Source organism: Cydia amplana, chromosome 18, assembly GCF_948474715.1.
Source record: "Cydia amplana chromosome 18, ilCydAmpl1.1, whole genome shotgun sequence".
NCBI lineage: Eukaryota > Metazoa > Arthropoda > Insecta > Lepidoptera > Tortricidae > Cydia > Cydia amplana.
Genome location: NC_086086.1, coordinates 13465788 through 13485438, shown reverse-complemented (window position 1 = coordinate 13485438; position 19651 = coordinate 13465788). Strand labels below are relative to the sequence as shown.

Below are 19651 nucleotides of genomic sequence, written 5' to 3'. Positions count from 1 at the left end.
TCACAATATTGTGGAAATTAAAAAAATATATGGAAATAATACACCTGAAAGTAGCACCTGAAAGTTTAAAAATGTAAGTTTTTTTTTTTACTTCCAAAAACGAAATAAGTAAGGATACCATTCGATTCCTCACATTTTACCCAAAAAAAAGATCGTATAGCAACTATATAGGTACATAAACGCAATATTTCACCGACAAAAACGCAATTTTTGCTGTAATGCTTCTTTTAATATTGCTACTTGCTTATTATTTTTTTATTTAGCTTTTATATTTATATTTAGTCAAATTGAACAACAAATAAATAATTTGTTTCGCTAAAGGTCATACACAATATGAAAATGCTTTTCAAATACACAATTTAAGTCAGAGTTTTAAATTAATATTTTGAAGAAGAAATTGAGCGGTAAGAAGTGAAAAGGTGTTGCCTACTTACTTAAATTAAGATATTAAATAATTGATATCGTCAAGTAACTGTGTGTAGAATATTAGTTTTGAATTTAAATGCAAAACATCCATAATCAACATTTTGCTGCAGAAACTAAACAGAGTTCACAAGGTTTACCTTTGTCCAAATGAAATTCAAATAACTAAACCTCAATTTCCCCTGTACAAGAACACTATACTGAGCCTTAATATAAACAAGAATAGCAGGAGCATGCACGCTATTCTGAGTCTTATAGGCCAGATGTAATGTCTCGGATAAACGGGGGAGTCATAATGATTCGTAATAAGGGGAAAGTTTGCCTTTGCTAATACAACTCGCCTCCCATGAGCAAGTTGGTCTAGTTACTGGGACCTGATTCAGATTTAAGAATTCGTTACGGTTTCGATCTTGTTTTGATACGACTTAAAAGATTATACGCTGATTGGTGCATGTTATGAATCTAGTATTTTAACTGGATCATGCCTTAGGGGGGGGGGGGGGGGAAATGACCGAACGGGATAGTCTTATGTATCTTTTAGTAGGACTAACTAAAGCGCTATTATTGTTTGTCCTTGTCACAGTCTCACTTTTTTTTTTATTCCCCGCCATAGTATGGATTATGGTGGGCAACAAATAAATTCGACCAATCATAGTGTCGCATTGCCTACATATGTTTTGTCCCTCACGGACGCACGCGTATGCCACATCTATTAGGATCCTACCATCTATAGTGCATGTGAAATGAAGTGAAAGTTGTAATAATAATCATAAGTCTAATATTACCGTGTAGGATGACAACCCATACGATTTGGCTAATAATATTGGTGTAATATCGTTCGAGAAATGGGCCTCTGGTTCCCAAACAGTTTGACTCGTCCACCCCCTTCATTGGGAATTCTAAGCCACATATTAATGTGTGTTGTTTGTTATACTCGTTCATTTACAATGCTACTTTACGATTTGTATCTTGCTTTAGCTAAACAGTTCTCAACTTTATTACTTAGGCAATAGAGTTGATTGAAATATTTGCGTGAATTGCTTATAATTTGTGTACTTAATATCTGAAACTTTGTCATTAAATATAATCTTGAGAATCATGATGATGTTTTTAGGGGGAAGCGGCATATGAATCATATTGGCTAACTAAGGGCCACCCCACATCTAGCGTCTTTCGAGCGTCGGCGTCTGGTCAGCGCTATGCAAAATGACGTTGCGTCAACGTTCGGCCATACAGTTGTAGACGCCGACGCTCGAAAGACGCTAGATGTGGGGTGGCCCTAAGACCTCCTGGGCAAAAAAACCTATTCAAAGTAGGTAAAGAAAAGAAGAACAGAAAAGGGGTTCAAATAATAAGGTGTTATTTTACTGACGTGGGCGAAGGAACGCTATTTTTAGATTTTTGAGAGGTTAAAGGTTTGTTTTTAAGTAAGAAGATATATATTTGAAGGTTGAAGGTAGCTGACGTCTTGTTACTTAATAGTAATTAACGAAAATGGGACCTTTAAAATTGTGTCTACTCTAAAAGTAACATTTTGAAATAATTAGTCTGAATCAAATTAATTTTAAAAGTTTGTCGGAATTAATTTACTTTGTTTAATTGAATTTCAAAATGCTTTTATGTCACTGTAATCGTTGTTTTATTCCTTTTATCATTGTTTTCTTTTCTTTTTCAATTGTTTTTTCATGCTACAAATCTTGAAATTAATTAATTTATAATAATAACATTAACACTTATTGTTGTGTTTAATGTGAAAAAAGGGACAGGGATTTGTGTGAGGTTGTCGTATAGGTATATATGTATAGGTAGTTTATTTTTTTATTTATGGAATATAAAGGAGTCATATATAAATAACGAAACCCGAGCTTAAGTGCGTACAATGAAATATTACACACATAGCACTCTTAACTTACCTAAAATATTATGTTTACAGAATATCTACAGAATTTAGGTAGAGATCCCCTGTTGTTACCTGGTTCTATTTTCCTTTAAAATTTCTTTGTAGTTTTACATGTAGGTATGTAAAATGTATAATTATTGGTGCAATAAAGAATATTTACTTACTTACTTATCAACAAGAGTTCTCTATTATTGTACTAGAACTCATAATAACCATATCAGACTTATCGCTTCGCTTCTGGGCAGACTCGCTCCATCGTAGGCCACATCTTCGCCTCGGCTAGTCTGTGGCCATGATAAGCCCATTTTTAATTAAAAAAATATACATTTTGTCGCAGGCCAAAGTACACGATAAGAGAAGAGAAATCCTCATACAAAGTGTCGATGTGGCTGACCATCCGGCAGTTCGCTCGCAGCGACATCGGAACCTACAACTGCGTCAGCACCAACTCGCTGGGCAAAAGCGAGGGCACGCTCAGGCTTTACGGTCAGTATAACTTGATTATTATTTTATATATGTCGGAGAATGGCTGAATTGTGCCATCTATCGCCTTGAAGAGGCGTTTCACCACGCAATCTTTGACAAATAGCTAGAGAGCAAACTAGGGTGTACACCTGAGTGGCGTTCGGCGCAGTTCCGCCAAGGCGTCATAGAGTGCGCTGTCAAAAACAAATGAAATCCAGAACAATTAAAGTTATGCGGTCAATCAATCTTCAGATGAGAACATGATGAGAAAGAACGGGAGAAGATGACGTCTGTGGCGGTTCCTGGGTCTAATCCACTGGTTTGCTTTGAATAAGAAGTGTAACGTGTGCTATGATTTGTAATCAGTCTTATCCAGTAAAGACTGTGAGTTGAATAACGTATTTCATTGACGAGGGCTCGTCATCCATGATTGAAGGTCCTAATGTGCTCCTGATAGTATGATACGCCCACGATTCCGACATATATTTACTCGTCACGGAGCCACAGTTTATTAGACAATACAATCATTCGACGAAACCGCCTAGACAGCTCGTGCGGGGTGCGAGGGGCGAGGTATACCGCGCGCACCCGAGCTGCATGCATTCGCCATTGTTAGTAGCTCAGTACTCGTCAAAGTCGTCGGTCCACTGTATACTTTTTACCTATCACGGAACCGTGGTGTACAGGACGCTTGAAAAGTCTGCGCGGAACCGACCGGGAATCCAACACATGCATGCTGTTTTGACACTCTAATGAGATGTAAAGGGTGGCCACGCTGTGGCCACGGGCCCTGTGAACTCTTGGCAACCGTTCCATCATAAGTGAGCTACGAGCGGTCGGGTTGAACTGGAGCGAGCCTGGAAGGGTCGCTGAAGATAGGAAGGTGTGGCGCGATCTGAAGGCCCTTTGCACCTCTGGGGTGCCATAGGACAACAACCAGGGGTACATCAAGTAGATACTGCCCTTAGCCTTGTCATGGGACGCAGACGTAGCACCCTCCAGGGTATAAGGACTATTGGGAGTTGAATCTAAAATGAACTAGGCTATTGGAATATAACACTTTAAACTCTCACGTTTTGTAGTTAATTTACCTTTCCGACATTCCTGCTAGGTTGCACTAGCTATGGTCACGGCCGCGGTCTTCCATTTAATGAAAGCAAAGTACTACTTATGGGATGGGATAAAAAACCGAATGTCTGCCTAATAAAACAGTATTTGTCGAAGAAAAGTCCTCATTTTTTTTTGTTATGTATGTACTTTGTAATGTTTTTTGCAATAAAGTGTTTTCCTACTAATTACTTATCACACTTCTCTGCCATTAAATAAGTGCAACAAAACGGACTTAAACCTTTCTTTTCTTCCACAGAAATCAAACTAAACTCCTACAATGAAGACTTCAGCAATCAAATCAGCGTAGCTGGAGGTATGTTTATGTTTTTTTTAATTAGGTATCAAAAAAAATCGGTAGATAAGTACAGTCACCATCAGATATATCGGAGCGGCCAAGGTATTCACAATATCTGAACTGCACTCTAAAGCCTTCACAATAGAGGTGTGTTCAGATATTTGTGAGCGCCTTGACCGGTCCGATATATCCAATGGCGACTGTACACTCAACATCAAAAAGATAGTATTCGTCACTCATTCTTTATTCCTCCTGGTCGTTTTTTGTCATTAGGTTCTTTTGGTCAAAGTCTGTAACTGTTCCTCTCTTTAAGTCTTATTCCTTTTTAGTCACGATATCTTTCTTTGTCTCATTCGTCGTTTGATTTGAATTTGATCATTATTTATCAATTATCCTCCGAAAATTCATTAGTAGATATATCTGTGTTATTCACTTCTGTTTTTTTTGTATACGCGTTAGTATAGTTAGTGGCAACTTCATTGGTTCATGTATTGAATAATATTACTATCCGTTGTACCGTTTGTGCCCAAATAAACATTAAAATCATTATTTATAATTTTACCATGTCGCAGGATAGCAACTATAGAAAACAATCCTTACTTTTTTTGTCAAGAGCACATATTAGATCAAACGTTGTGTAATAGATAATACGGAAACCCAATATTTGACTTACTTTGATTAACTCCCCTTTATAATTATATTAATTATTCAGTAGCTTCATGTCAATTAGCGTACCTTCACTGAATAATGAATGCCAAGTCCCGGTTATCAAGATCTGGAGGCCGTTTCTGATTTTATAATTTGGTAAGGATTTGATATTACTGTTTAAACGACAAAGGTTTCACTCACTTGAATTTTTAGTCGTTATTGGCGACACCGATAATATCGATTTGATATGACCTTAAGTTTCGTACATTTCGATTGCATTTCGCGAATACCAATCAGCGTCAGCTCTAGATAGATTTAGCTCGATTTCTTGATAAAATTTATACTATAAGTTTGCATCAATGTAAAAAAATATTATGTTTTTTCTTCTCATCATGATCGTCCAAACATTATAATTACAATAAAAATATAAAATATAAATTGTATCTCCCAATAAGGGTAGTCATGTATAAAGGAAACGTATTATTCATTTGTATTCAATATAAATTTAGTTAAATTTAAAAATAGATGTCATTTCAATTATGAAATGTCATTTTAAAAATACAATTGAATAATAAATAAATTACATTAGAAATGCAATTCCGTGTAACGTTAACAGATATACAGTCGCCATCATATATATCGGAGCGGCTAAGGCCACAGACAATCCAACCTCTAGACATAGCATAGTCGCGCTACCCCCTCTGCCACACATACGGTAACTTACTCCATCTTCGAGTCAATCCCGTGCCGTGATTGGTCCGTGTCTTTGAACAGACCAATCACGGCACGGGATTAGCTCATCTCGTCCCCCCGCACCCCCGTATTTTTGGCATCATCGGTTTCATGAAAGAATTGGCCTAAGCTCAGTCTAGAGGTTGGACTGTCAGTGGGCTAAGGCACTCACAAATATCTGAACACGCCTCTATTGTCAGGGCGTTAGAGTGCGAGTTCAGATATTGTGAACGCCATGGCTGCTCCGATATATCTGATGGCAAGTGTACTAGTTAAAACAGAATCAGCCCCCTGCCCTATATAGTAACGATACAATAACAAGCTGCAGTTACGGCGGCTATTTATATATTTAATCGCGTTTCGGGGCCATCATTAATTACTGAGGTAGCTTAGAAAGTTACAGCTAATTCACTTAATGTAAACAAGGGCAAAGAGTTTGACTTCGGTTCTACTTCCTTGACGGTTTTCATAGGTATTGATTGTTACTGTTAGGAATTATGAACCCAACTACATAATCTCATGGCCGCTTTATGATTGAATTCATTCATAATGTGTAAATTTTAAAGCTTGTGTTCGAAAACGGACAAATGCCTAGCGCGTCCGACTTAAGGAGCCCACTGATTAGCAGTCCGCCGGACGGTATCGGCCTGTCAGTTAGAACAAAAAGTTGACAGTTCCGAACAACTTTAAACTTTAAGCTTGTTAAAATTATAATGTTGAACGTACGTAAGTACCTACATACTACGTAGCGACGTGTAACCAGCCACTTAACGATCTTTCTCGTTGCGTTGTCTATTATTTCAGTATTCTGTGTGACATATTTCATCAGATGACAACCAAAACTGACTTATTATTAGAGCCATATTGAACCGTACTTGTAGTAAAAAAGGTTATTTTTTTACAATTAGTGAGTTTTGGTTGTCACCTTTATAATAACACGAATTTAATTCGAATCGATAGCGCTCCATAACGAGTGACACCTCTATGGTTTGTTTCTCTGTGTCACATCTTAGTGTAAGGTAAACCCACCTTTGTGAGCCCCTAGACTACGCTACGTCTTTGATTACGGAGTGGGGTATTACGTTCTAAGTTACTGCAATGGCAGCCTTACCTTAGTTAGGTTTCCTTAGTCATTTGTAAAATCCGCTTATGTTAATGGTTTAGTGATAGGATTTAATTATGTTAGATAGTGTTGCTCGTAAATGGGTTTTTTTTTTTACTTTTTGGACTTTCAATTAGTTTTTGTCTTGGTTAGGTTAGGTTTTCTTTTTTTTAAGACGTTTAAATGTTATGAATGAACCCTTATAGTTTATATTGATGTACCTACCTTTTCATTGCGAAAATAAATAAAAACGGATAAAGGCGTCAAAAATACGTATTTTATATTAATATGCAAAAAAGGATAACATCCAGTAGAGATTTTTTTTGTTTTAATAAGTATACATTGACAAGAAAGGGTTTAATTTCATATCAACATACTGCTATAATTAAATTGTACAACGGGACTTAATCGCGTATACGCGATTCGCGTATACGTAGATACGCGATTAAGTCCCGTTGTACAATTTAATAATGTGTAAAAATCGTGAAAGTTTAAATCAGTGGAATATACTGCTATATCTATGTTAATCAAAATCAGAGATTAATCAATATTGATGATGGACAAAACCTTTATACAATGCCACGTTTGTTGTTTGTTTAATTAATATCTGCGAGACCGAGCTTTGCTCGGAAATCATATAAAAACTCAAAAATGCGCGTTTTCCTAGAGATAAGACCTAGCTAGATCGATTTTTCGCTCCCGAAAACCCCCATATAGTAAATGAAATCCTTAGAGCCGTTTCCAAGATCCCGAAATATAATATATATAAATAAATAAATAAGAATTGCTCGTTTAAAGGTATAAGATAAACATCAATATGGTGGCAGTTTTCATACCCAAATAACTAAATTGTAAAAATAACATTTAGGTAATGTCGTCAACAACATTCTGCTATATTCGAACTTCAAGATATTCACAAGAGACGACACGTACTAGATCCATTCTAGATACGTTATAGTTTAGATTTCAACTAGTTCTCTTTTGCAACGCAATTCGGGCAACCAATGTCACTTTTACGTTAGATAGAGTTAGATATCTATTAGATGTGAATTGGATCTCTAAGTCATATCTTGTGGAAATCGTTCAAGAGTATCTCCAGAATCGCGCAAATGTCAAATTTGACAGGTTAGATATTAAACATATCGTTATCGTATCTTGGTGATGCCTAAAAGATATCTAATAGATGTCTATTTCAAAATCAGAATCGGGCCCATTGTCGATTCTCGCTACGTTGTCTGTGGTTTGGCAGTCTTTTTAATTAACTAGCTCTTCAAAAAAAAACGTCATGTTTGACACTGACATATCCCGTCCATATCGTTTCTATGTCTAATATTCGACGTATCTTAAAGTTCGAATATGGCTGTCTGTTAATTAAACCGACTTACCTCTTTTATATTTTTTTATCTCACACCGTATCTCATGAAAATTAAGTACGAGTAATTTTCGTTCTTATTTAACATGTATTTTCTCACACAGGTCTAACAGAAGCAGCCAAAGGGAACTCAACAAATAAATTACTATTCAAAAGGACTTTGTTAACCATACTGTTTTGTTATCTCACAAATGTTTACATGTTCACGTAGTTGTTATATTAAATGTAAATAGGTGTTATATATCGTTTAGGCATGGGTGATAAAGGATCTACGTCGTGGTAAAATAAGTAGGTACTCTGTTTTATATTGTGGATATGTCGCAGTAAGATAGATAAAGACGTTATATAGTTATAACCCTAGGGATATAACTATATGTCGTAACATAGTTATACGAAAGCGATTCATTACTATCTTACTAGGAATGTAACTATAATACGTCTTTAGTTTAGTGATATAGTTATATTACTGGATTCAGTTTAGTGAAATAATTGTAGATAGGGAGTGCGGCGGTGCGGCGGAGGTATAGTTATATTATATCCCTAGGGATATAGTTTTATGCCGTATAATACGTATTATAATCATATTCCCAGTAAGATAGTAATATCTTACTAGGAAGTAAGATAGTAATATCTTACTAGGAATGTGATTATAATACAGTATTTGACTAAACTAATGTGGTTAAATGGTTATAAATCTGCCATATCAATGAAAACAGTAAATATATTCGTTTTTATTTTTATTACAAAATCAACTTTGTTGGTTGCAATTAGTTGTAATACTTTATAGCAATATTACGTAAAAGTACAGGTCGATTCACGAAAGCTGGCGCGAGATTTCTACTGAGTGACAGCTATTTTCATAGAAATTCAGTCAAATCTCGCGCCAGCTTTCCCCCCCGAAGAAGCCCCCGCCGCCGACTCCGCCGCACCCCCGCACTACACTGCTACAATTATTACTATCTTACTAGGAATATGATTATAATACGTACCTACTATACGGCATATAACTATATCCCTAGGGATATAACTAGATCTCCGCCGCACTCCTACCTACAATTACTATATTACTAGGAATATGATTATAATACGTACTATACGGCATATAACTATATCCCTAGGGATATAACTATACCTTCGCCGCACCGCCGCACTCCTACCTACAATTATTTCACTAAACTGAATCCAGTAATATAACTATATCATTAAACTAAAGACGTATTATAGTTATATTCCTAGTAAGATAGTAATGAATCGCTTTTGTATAACTATGTTACGACATATAATTATATCCCTAGGGTTATAACTATATAACGGCTTTATCTATCTTACTGCGACAGATATACCATCTACAATCTACATATAAATTGAATGTAAATAATTAACTTAACATTGAATGAAAATAAAATGAAAAAATAAGTTTTATAAATTATGAATAACATGAAATATTCATAAACGTTTGTCAAATCTTACAAGCTGTTGATAATATCTTGTCCCAAGAACTCTATTTTTGGTCTCAAGAGACCAAAAGAAAGTTAAGAAAAGCTCCGTTTTGTGTGGCAAGTCACAGTGGCACAGCACAGCACATGTATGGCGTTTCTTGGCGAGAAGCTTAGGTATCTCATAGCACGGCTGTGTGAAGCTGTATTGTAATTTAAACTGCCTTGCGTGAGGCATATCTATTAAAATTAACCTAATTTTACGCTTTAACATATTCATCGCCACCGAGCCAAACAAGACATTGACGCCAGGCCACAAAAAAATCATCATTTAAAGCTAGTACCACGATCCCGACTATCGGGTCGTTCGTCCTGGGAACGAAATCATAAAATACCCGATAGTCGGGTTTTCGGCACTAAATGTGTTAACTCACGTATTTTATAGTCACTAGCGCGACATGTTTTGGAGAGCCTAGGTCTCCATTTTCAAGCAGCGCCAACAGTGCTTGTGTTGGGGTCGAGATACCCGCACTCTAGGAACTATCTGTATTAGTGGACAAGTGACTGAATTAACTAAATTAAACCATAAAGTTAGCTTGAATCTCAGATTTTTTTCTTTAGTAGGTATTTTGTAGAGTGGATGTTTTCCCACTTCACCCAGCAGTTTATAAGCACGATATCGCCCCTGCCTAAACGACTCCTAAGATAATGTATGCTTTAAAAAACGTAATTCAATTACATGGTTTCAATTTGTGTAAATAGTAAATGTAAGATGTAATTATAAATACAACGATTCAAGTAACAATTGTAGCTCGTGTAACCGACTTTGCTTAGAACCGCCAAAATAAAGTATTATTATTTCTATTTTCATGGGTTTCAGCAAACACTATTGTATTAATAAGTCCTATTTTTTCAAGAGTAATTCTGTAATCGTACTATAAATTGTGCTACAGAACAATGTGGAAACATGTTTTTTAGTAAATAGCTAAGATCTATTTGATAGTTTTCTTTTTACATTGTTGGCACATATTATAAGTATGTATGTAGATTCTGGTTTACGAAAGTAAAGGCCTAAAAATGGTGCCCCCATTTTATATTCTCTACTTTCGTTAGCCAGGATTATATTTTAATGGTTTACTTTTATTACATTTACAATGTACTTATTATACACTTTTCAGAATAAAATACTGCACAGAAGGGCGTATATGTAAAAAATTATATTGCTGTGAATTTTAAATTGGTTGCGTGCTCAAAACTTTGTACCTATATATTTTCGTGTAATTTTTTATGTTATTGCATGTATTTTACAATAGTGTTTGTAAAAACCAGGATCTGTAAATCATCGCTCGATAATAAGACTGTTTACAACCAATAAATACATAATATCAAAATATCTATCAGTGATTGTATCATTTATGCCATTTATAATATACTTTTTTACATATGTATTTATATATTTTTTTACATCATTTATACTATTACCTATGTGTTTAACCTCCCCTCCTCCTCCTCCTACTTTTCCTCTTCTCCTCTTTATATTTTACCACTGTAAGTAAAGCCTGAGATGGCTTCTATTTTGGCAGTAATGTGCGTAAGTACATCATAATGGGTCATATACAGTGTAAGTCAACGACCAATTTCATTTAACAATGGTTATTGGAACGCTACGCAATCCTTATTAAGACGAAACAGGAGCTGAGATTTAAATATTTTAGGTAAATATACCTGTCTCGCTAACGGAAGCGGCTCCTAAAACTAGTGCGATAAGGACAAGGTGAAAAACCCTGCGTAAAAATCTCAAAAATCGAGGTTTCGTACTCGACCGTTTCCTCCTCCAAAACTTAACTAATCGTAACCAAATTTGGAAATCTAAATGAGTATGAAATTATCTGTGTCGGACCGTTTTGCTTTTTTGGCTAATTGATATCAGTTTTTAATACCACGCCTCTCATTGCGGCATAGTCAATTAGGTCATTTTGGCCATTTTTGAAGGGCTCTTAATAAGGATAGCGCTTTAAAAAACAAAAATATCAAAAAAAGCAAAACGGTCCGACACAGATATTGACAATATTAATCTGTGTTGAAAATATCATTGCTCTAGCTTCAAAACCCACGGAGGAAAAAGTACGTTTGTATGGAGAAATGACCAATCCTGTTGCCTCTTAAGGTCGTGTAAGGTCAATGTGGCTAATTCCATCATAAGGGCTATTCCATCTATCTCCATCATCTGTGATTTTCAATCACAGAAAAAAAAACCATCTGCTTTTGATTGCTTAACCTTTTAACCGCCAGAAATTTTCGATCGAGCGTGCTCGTGTCGCCACCGACAATAATAAATTGTACCACGAGAGTAAGGTTGGCATAGTTACGGGAGTTATAAAAGTGCTGTAAAAACCAAATCAGATCTTTATCTTATTTATCAGACTGTAGCGAAATGAGCTGGATATGTAATGTCTTATATGTCAGACTCTGGCGGTTAAAGGTTTAACCCTATAACCTAAAAGCAATCGCTGTAGTGGACGGAATAGCTATGACGGAATGAGCCATATTGACCTTACCTATTTTTTTGATGCAAATCTTTATCACGTATTCAATGTAATTTTTCTTGGATTGATGCTTCTTTGGCATTTTTATGGTAGAATTGTTTTTTATTGCGAAATCTTTTCCTCGTGTTTACATCGTTAAAATTCAATGAGCTTAAACGTTTGATGTCAAAGAGTACGAGTATATTCCCGTCAGTAAAATAAATAGTACCTATCCACTGAAAATCCGCAACATGGCGAAGGCTAAACACAACCTTGTAAAGCTATATCGACACCAAATTGCAAATAAAGAACAATAGTCACACACAAGAGCAGATTTTTTTTAGGCTAGGTAATCATTTATTTGAATTATATACAGGGTGCCATTTGACTCGTGATCAGTAATATGTTTTTCTAACTCCATAAACAACGAGCAATTTAATGCCCCTACTCTTACTAAAATCAGACGAGATTTTTTTTTTTTTTGTTTATTTTTGTCATTTATTTTACTTTTATAAGTGGATTTAGGATATTACAACGGCTTATTAAGATATTTAAATTAGTAAATTGAATCGCTTCTTTGAATCCGAAATGTCATTGACATCAATTTTGTCATTTATCCCAGTTAGAAATAAAATTTACTTAATTCTCCATTTGAAATATCTTACAAAGCTGGTTAAATACCACATTGCCACTTGTAAAATTAAAATAAATGACAAATAATAAACAAAAAAATTAAAAAAATCTTGTCTGATTTTAGTAAGAGTAGGGGCATTAAATTGCTCGTTGTTTTTGGAGTTAGAAAAATATATTACTGATCACGACTCAAATGGCACCCTGTATATATTCTCTAGCATATCTAAAGCCGAGCAAAACAATCATCCGATTGCAGGAAATCTATTGTTTGTAAATAATATCCCATTCCACTTTATACTGCATTTCAATTCATATCCTTTGTTCTCTAAATAGCATACAACTACGAATTTAGTTACAAATCAATCACTCCACATTCCGCACACAATTGCACATGCATTCAAATAATTTAGTATTTTCCCCGACAACGCAAAAGGAAGCGAAATTTATTTGATAAAAAATTCACTTCCCGTTTTTGTTTCGCCCTACCGGCGCTGCAGAAAAGTGCACCTGCGACCCGACTCCGGTTATTGTCGGGGGTATTGCTCCATTTCAGTTTTTGTTCAGTTTTGTATTAAAATAGTTTCCTATTGGGAACCGCCGGAGTTTAAGTCGGAATATCGACTGTCTTTTCAAAGTTTTAAGTAGGTATGTGATTTGGAATGGGAATTCCGAAGAATAATTGAGGTGATCGACTTTGCTTAGCAATTGGGTCAAACTCAAAACCATGTTTAGTTCTTTCCTGTTGACATACACAAAAGTTAAGGGGCTGTAAAGGTTAATTTTCTTATTTAACCCGTATCCACATGAAAGGTACTCCTTTTATTTCAACAAGTATGATAAAATCATTGTCTACATGCCCAAAAACACACGAGAGAAAACTTGTGTTATCCGAACTCTAATGTGAAATTATGAAAAATACCGGCCAACTGCGAGTCGGACTCGCGCACGGAGGGTTCTGCACCATCAACAAAAATAGAGCAAAAAAATCGTGTTTCTTGTATGGAAGCCCCCCTTAAATATTTATTTTATTTTATTTTTAGTATTTGTTGTTATAGCGGCAACAGAGATATATCATTTGTGAAAATTTCAACTGTCTGGCTATCGCGGTTCATGAGATACAGCCTGGTGACAGACGGACGGACAGCGAAGTCTTAGTAATTTTACCCTTTGGGTACGGAACCCTAATTAAAAAACCGGCCAAGTGCGAGTCGGACTCGCGTTCCAAGGGTTCCGTACATTACCTACACAGTTTTTAACAATATGATTTTTTTAATGAAAAGTGAGTAAAATGACTTTAAAAACCCATCAAAAACTGCACATTTCTAATAGGTTTTCCTGTCATCTTTAGATAAAGAACTCTTTAGTCTATTTTTTTCAAAATTCTAGACTCGGTAGTTTCAGAGATAAAGGGGGGGGAGGGGATGGTCATTTTTTTGCTTATTTTCTTGAATAAATTCTAAACTATTTATCTTAAAATTATAAAAAAAAATATATTTGAGATTCTCAAAATGAGCTCTTTCATTTGATATGTAACACGATATAGTTTGAAATGCTAATGTTAATTTGCTCTTTTACCCACCAAAAGTGGCCTCGATATTTAAAATTAATTTTTTTACGTTACATGTATTTTTAACAATATGTTTTTTTTAAAATGAAAAGTGTGTAAAATGTCTTTAAAAAACCCATAGGAGTCGGATCAAAAACTAAGTACTTAAGTCCGATTCACGCTTGACTGCACATTTCTAATAGGTTTTCCTGTCATCTAATCTATAGGTAAAGAACTATTTGAAGGGTGCACGGAAAGAACATGCTTGTCACTTCAGTACGGCTACCATCAGTTTGGCACTGACATAAACGCCGTCGAGAACGTAATTTACTTTCTATACATCTTGCTCGTACTCGCATATTCGTGCAAACGAGATGTATAGAAAGTAAATTACGTTCTCGATAGCGTAAATGTCAGTTTTGACACTGTCAGTAACTCATGGTACGGGCTCTGTAACATTTTGAGTAAACGCGCTTTTAAATTTTAGAACAATGTCAAAACGTATGGTAATTCCGTGACCAGGTATTATTTAACTAAAAAAAAGTTGTGTCACATTTATTATTACAGTGGTAGCAAAAGATATAACTAATGGTTCATTAAGAGCTCTTCATTTAGAGATAATAATCTCGTTTTCCAAAAAAGTGACTAGACATGTTCTTTCCGTGTACCCTTCATTTAGTGTATTTTTTCAAAATTTTAGACCCAGTAGTTTCAGTGATAAAGGGGGGAATGGTAATTTTTTGCCTATTTTCTTGAATAACTGATAAAATATTTATCATAAAATTATAAATAAAATATATTTGAGATTCTCAAAATGAGCTCTTTCATTTGATATGTAACACGATATAGGTAGTTTTAACAACTTTATTTTTTAATTTGCTCTTTTACCCCCAAAAGTGGCCTATTTAAAAATTTAAAATTAATTTTTTTACGTTAAGTACATGTATTTTTAACAATATGTTTTTTTTTTAATGAAAAGTGAGTAAAATGTCTTTAAACAACCCGTAGGGGTCGGATCAAAATCTAAGTACTTAAGTCCGACTCACGCTTGACTGCACATTTCTAATAGGTTTTCCTGTCATCTATAGGTAAATAACTATTTAGTGTATTTTTTTCAAAATTTTAGACCCAGTAGTTTCAGAGATAAAGGGGGGGAATGGTCATTTTTTGCCTATTTTCTGGAATAACTGCTAAACTATTTATCTTAAAATTATATTATAAGTAAAATATATTTGAGATTCTCAAAATGAGCTCTTTCATTTGATACGTAACACGATATAGTTTGAAAAACTTTATTTTTTAATTTGCTCCTTTACCCCCCAAAAGTGGCCTCCATATTTAATATTCATTTGTTTACGTTCGAGGGCATGGCATGAGTGGTGGGGATAACTGACAGAACGGGATAGTCTTATGTATCTTTCACTAGGAGTAGCAGAGAAAGCGCTATTATTGTTTGTCTTTGTCACCGTCTCATATTTTTTTATTCCCCACCGTAGTTTATGGTGGGATACAAACAATGCGTAAACGTCAAATTGGTGTGAAACATATGAACAGTGCAAAGATTATCAGGAAAAATATTGAAATCAGTGTTTCGTATGCATGTAGTAGTACTTAACAATTCAACAAATATGGTGAATTGCTCAGTTTTGCGCTGTACAAGTGACTGCCGGCAAAAACAGGACAACGTAACATTTCACAGGTAAATACAGTATTTTATACTTCGGTCACATTATCATGCTTAGTAACAGCATCCTACAATCTATATCAATTAAAATCTGAGTAGAAAAAGCATTTACAGTAAATAATAACTCGGGTAAAAAAATTAACCTATAAATATTTCCTGATAAATTAACCGACCAAATTACGTACGCATATTGACAGTAAGCCGTCACCCTTTTAATAACGTGTATTCAATTTAGTCGCATTGCTATTAGTCGAGGGATACCAGCCCGTGATGCATACAATTACCCCAAAATTCGGGTATTTTGTATTTTAATAACATTTTTATAAATAATTTTGCTGTAGAACTGGACATATATGAACAATAAAATTTAACTGTGCTTAAATTAGAATGTAAATTATATTTATTTAAGTATTACGGATTCTTTCTAACGTTATAGGGGGTTTTGCCACGACCGGTAATACGTTTAATACGTTTTGGTATTTTTTACATTTCGAATATTGTTAACCATGTTCTGATATATCGTATATCTTAGAGAAAACTGCAATCAAGGTATACTTGGTCAACCAGATCTTGACAGTAGAAAAAGGCGGCAAATTTGAAAAATGTAGGCGCGAAGGGATATCGTCCCATAGAAAATTTGAATATCGCGCCTTTTTTTACTGACAAGATTTGGTTGACCAGCTATAATTGGACTGTAATTTTGCCTAATTTGCCTGTAATTGCCCATACATTATTTGTTTTATCGCTCTTTTTATGGATGAATACATTTTATTTTACGTTGGCCCATTGATATTTTATTTATCGCTGCGTCTTACGTAGGCGAACAACTCGCGAACGTGATTAAAATTACCCCAATATTTGATAATATTGGGGTAATTTTTACCTATATGGTATCCCCGGGTTTGTGACGTCATCTATGTCTATCCCTTACGGGGGCACGCGGTAGGCCACATCTATAGAAATACTACCATCTATGGTTTACGTTACATGTCCGTCTTTGGGTCACAAACTTACATATGTATGCCAAATTTCAACTTAATTGGTCCAGTAGTTTCGGAGGAAATAGGCTGTGACAGACGGACGGACGGACAGACAGACAGACGCACGAGTGATCCTATAAGGGTTCCGTTTTTTCCTTTTGAGGTACTACGGAACCCTAAAAAGACGGTTAATAAAATGAGAGAGTATCTTAGTTTGTATGGCGTCAGCCTAGGCCCGTGTGACTCTTAAATTAAGAGTCTTAAGACTTCACAAAAAGAGCCAAACGGATAAAGATCACGCACCGCAATTGTTGCGTCATTTAGGGACCTAGCTAAATTAGTTGTTCAATACTTACGCTATAGAATTTCCAATTTAGCAAGAACCCTTAATGACATAAAATGTATTTTTTTTAACTTATTTTCTCGTAATGCATGTTAATTATAAGATGTAATTTTTTTTTTGAAAATATGTATCCCTCCGTGTTTGTTGCCGGTCCCATATTGGGATACCCTCCTCCAATTGAGGGGGGACTTAAATCTTCTCGGGGCAGAGGTGTAGGGTTGGAGCCGGTCTACCTAGCTTTATTTGACGTTCATAAGCGCATTGTAATTATGCCTACTTGAATAAACTATCTTTTATCTTATCTTATCTTAACAATCCCGCGTGGTGCATAACATACAATTTAAGAAAATCGTAAGAAGCTTTTCTCTAAATTACTTCTCTAAAAAGAATTTAAAGGAGAATCTCGGAGCTATTTCTTGAGAGCTATATCACTCTAACATGAGAGTTCCACATATAACGTTTAAGCTACGAGTATAACGTTATGATCTTTTATGTCTACTTTCTTTGTCGCATTTCCTAGAGCATTTCAACAGCGTACTTAATTTTCTTCATTCGCTCAGAAAATTTAAAATTTATTTAGCTTTAGTTTGTATAGCGGCGGCTTAGAGGTATTTTCATAAAATTTCATGTTTATACAAATAATTTAGACCAAACAACATAATTTTCCTATAAAAATATTGCTGGTTTTTATTTTGGATCGAATATGGTGGTCGCAAGAGTTGCAGAGTATAAAATATATTTTATCCACACACAAGGGCTAAATAGCTGTCACCTGCAAGTAGGTATTTTTTTTTCTATAATTAAAATCTTTCCAATGGGCGGTACAAAGAAGAAAACAGTACCTACCCAAATATAAAACCCTCATGTTCGAAGTACGAAATCTTATTTTTTTGTGCAACGTCAACTATCTAGATTGAAGATCGAAAATACTCTTTAGAAAACGGTGACAAACATCATCACAATATCGAAAGCTTGAACTATGTCCCCCTATTGTAGTTCGAGCCATGAATGAAATATAAATGGTCCACGAGCCAGGCGCAAATTTCGTCAGTCATCGCCTCCCGGGTGAAAACTCGTATACTGGTTAACGGCCATATATGATGAACCCTCGTGGACGTCAGCTGCCGCTACGTTGGTGGGTTGAGGAATGGCAGCCACCGAAATACGTAAAAAAAAAATTTTTTTTCAGTCATCGCCTCCCGTTTGATACTTAGTCAGATGAAAGTTTAGGTGCTATTGTTAATAAAAACAATCGTCAGCCGGTTGTATCGCGGTGGAATCACCGTCAGCTGTACACATGAACATGTAAAAAAAAAATTTTTTTTCAGTCATCGCCTCCCGCTTGATACTTTGTCAGATGATAGTTTAGGTGCTATTGTTAATAAAACAAATCGTCAGCCGGTTGTATCGCGGTGGAATCACCGTCAGCTGGTCACATGAACATGTAAAAAAAAATTTTTTTTTCAGTCATCGCCTCCCGCTTGATATTTTGTCAGATGATAGTTTAGGTGCTATTGTTAATAAAACAAATCGTCAGCCGGTTGTATCGCGGTGGAATCACCGTCAGCTGGTCACATGAACATGTAAAAAATAAATATTTTTTCAGTCATCGCCTCCCGCTTGATACTTTGTCAGATGATAGTTTAGGTGATATTGTTCATAAAAAAAATCGTCAGCCGGTTGTATCGCGGTGGAATCACCGTCAGCTGGTCACATGAATTTATAAAACAAATAAATAAATACAATCTAAAATTTAAAATAATTGGTTTCAGTCATCGCCTCCCGTTTGATACTTTGCCAGATGATAGTTTAGGTGCTATTATTAATAAAAAGAATCGTCAGCCGGTTGTATCGCGGTGGAATCACCGTCAGCTGGTCACATGAACATGTAAAAAAAAATTTTTCTTTCAGTCATCGCCTCCCGCTTGATACTTTGTCAGATGATAGTTTAGGTGCTATTGTTAATAAAACAAATCGTCAGCCGGTTGTATCGCGGTGGAATCACCGTCAGCTGGTCACATGAACATGTAAAAAAAAAATATTTTTTCAGTCATCGCCTCCCGCTTGATACTTTGTCAGATGATAGTTTAGGTGCTATTATTAATAAAAAGAATCGTCAGCCGGTTGTATCGCGGTGGAATCACCGTCAGCTGGTCACATGAACATGTAAAAAAAATATATTTTTTCAGTCATCGCCTCCCACTTGATACTTTGTCGGATGATAGTTTAGGTGCTATTGTTAATAAAAGAGATCGTCAGCCGGTTGTATCGCGGTGGAATCACCGTCAGCTGGTCACATGAACATTTTTTTTACATGTTCATGTGACCAGCTGACGGTGATTCCACCGCGATACAACCGGCTGACGATTATTTTTATTAACAATAGCACCTAAACTATCATCTGACAAAGTATCAAGCGGGAGGCGATGACTGAAAAAAAAAAATTTTTTACATGTT

The 19651-nt window shown here is 35.5% G+C and overlaps 1 protein-coding gene and 1 long non-coding RNA gene across 2 annotated transcripts in view; both read left to right on the top strand.

Moving 5' to 3' along the window:
* Nucleotides 1–8310, top strand: part of LOC134656327 (limbic system-associated membrane protein-like) — a 64004-nt gene extending 55694 nt beyond the window's left edge. The window contains exons 7-9 of the mRNA XM_063511840.1: nucleotides 2661–2809; nucleotides 4155–4211; nucleotides 8152–8310. Of these exons, the coding sequence (XP_063367910.1) occupies nucleotides 2661–2809; nucleotides 4155–4211; nucleotides 8152–8258 (313 nt within the window). The 3' untranslated portion in view covers nucleotides 8259–8310. The remainder of the gene's footprint in view (nucleotides 1–2660; nucleotides 2810–4154; nucleotides 4212–8151) is intronic.
* LOC134656367 (uncharacterized) overlaps nucleotides 1–19651 on the top strand; it is a 335518-nt gene that overhangs the window by 184362 nt on the left and 131505 nt on the right. The window lies entirely within an intron of this gene.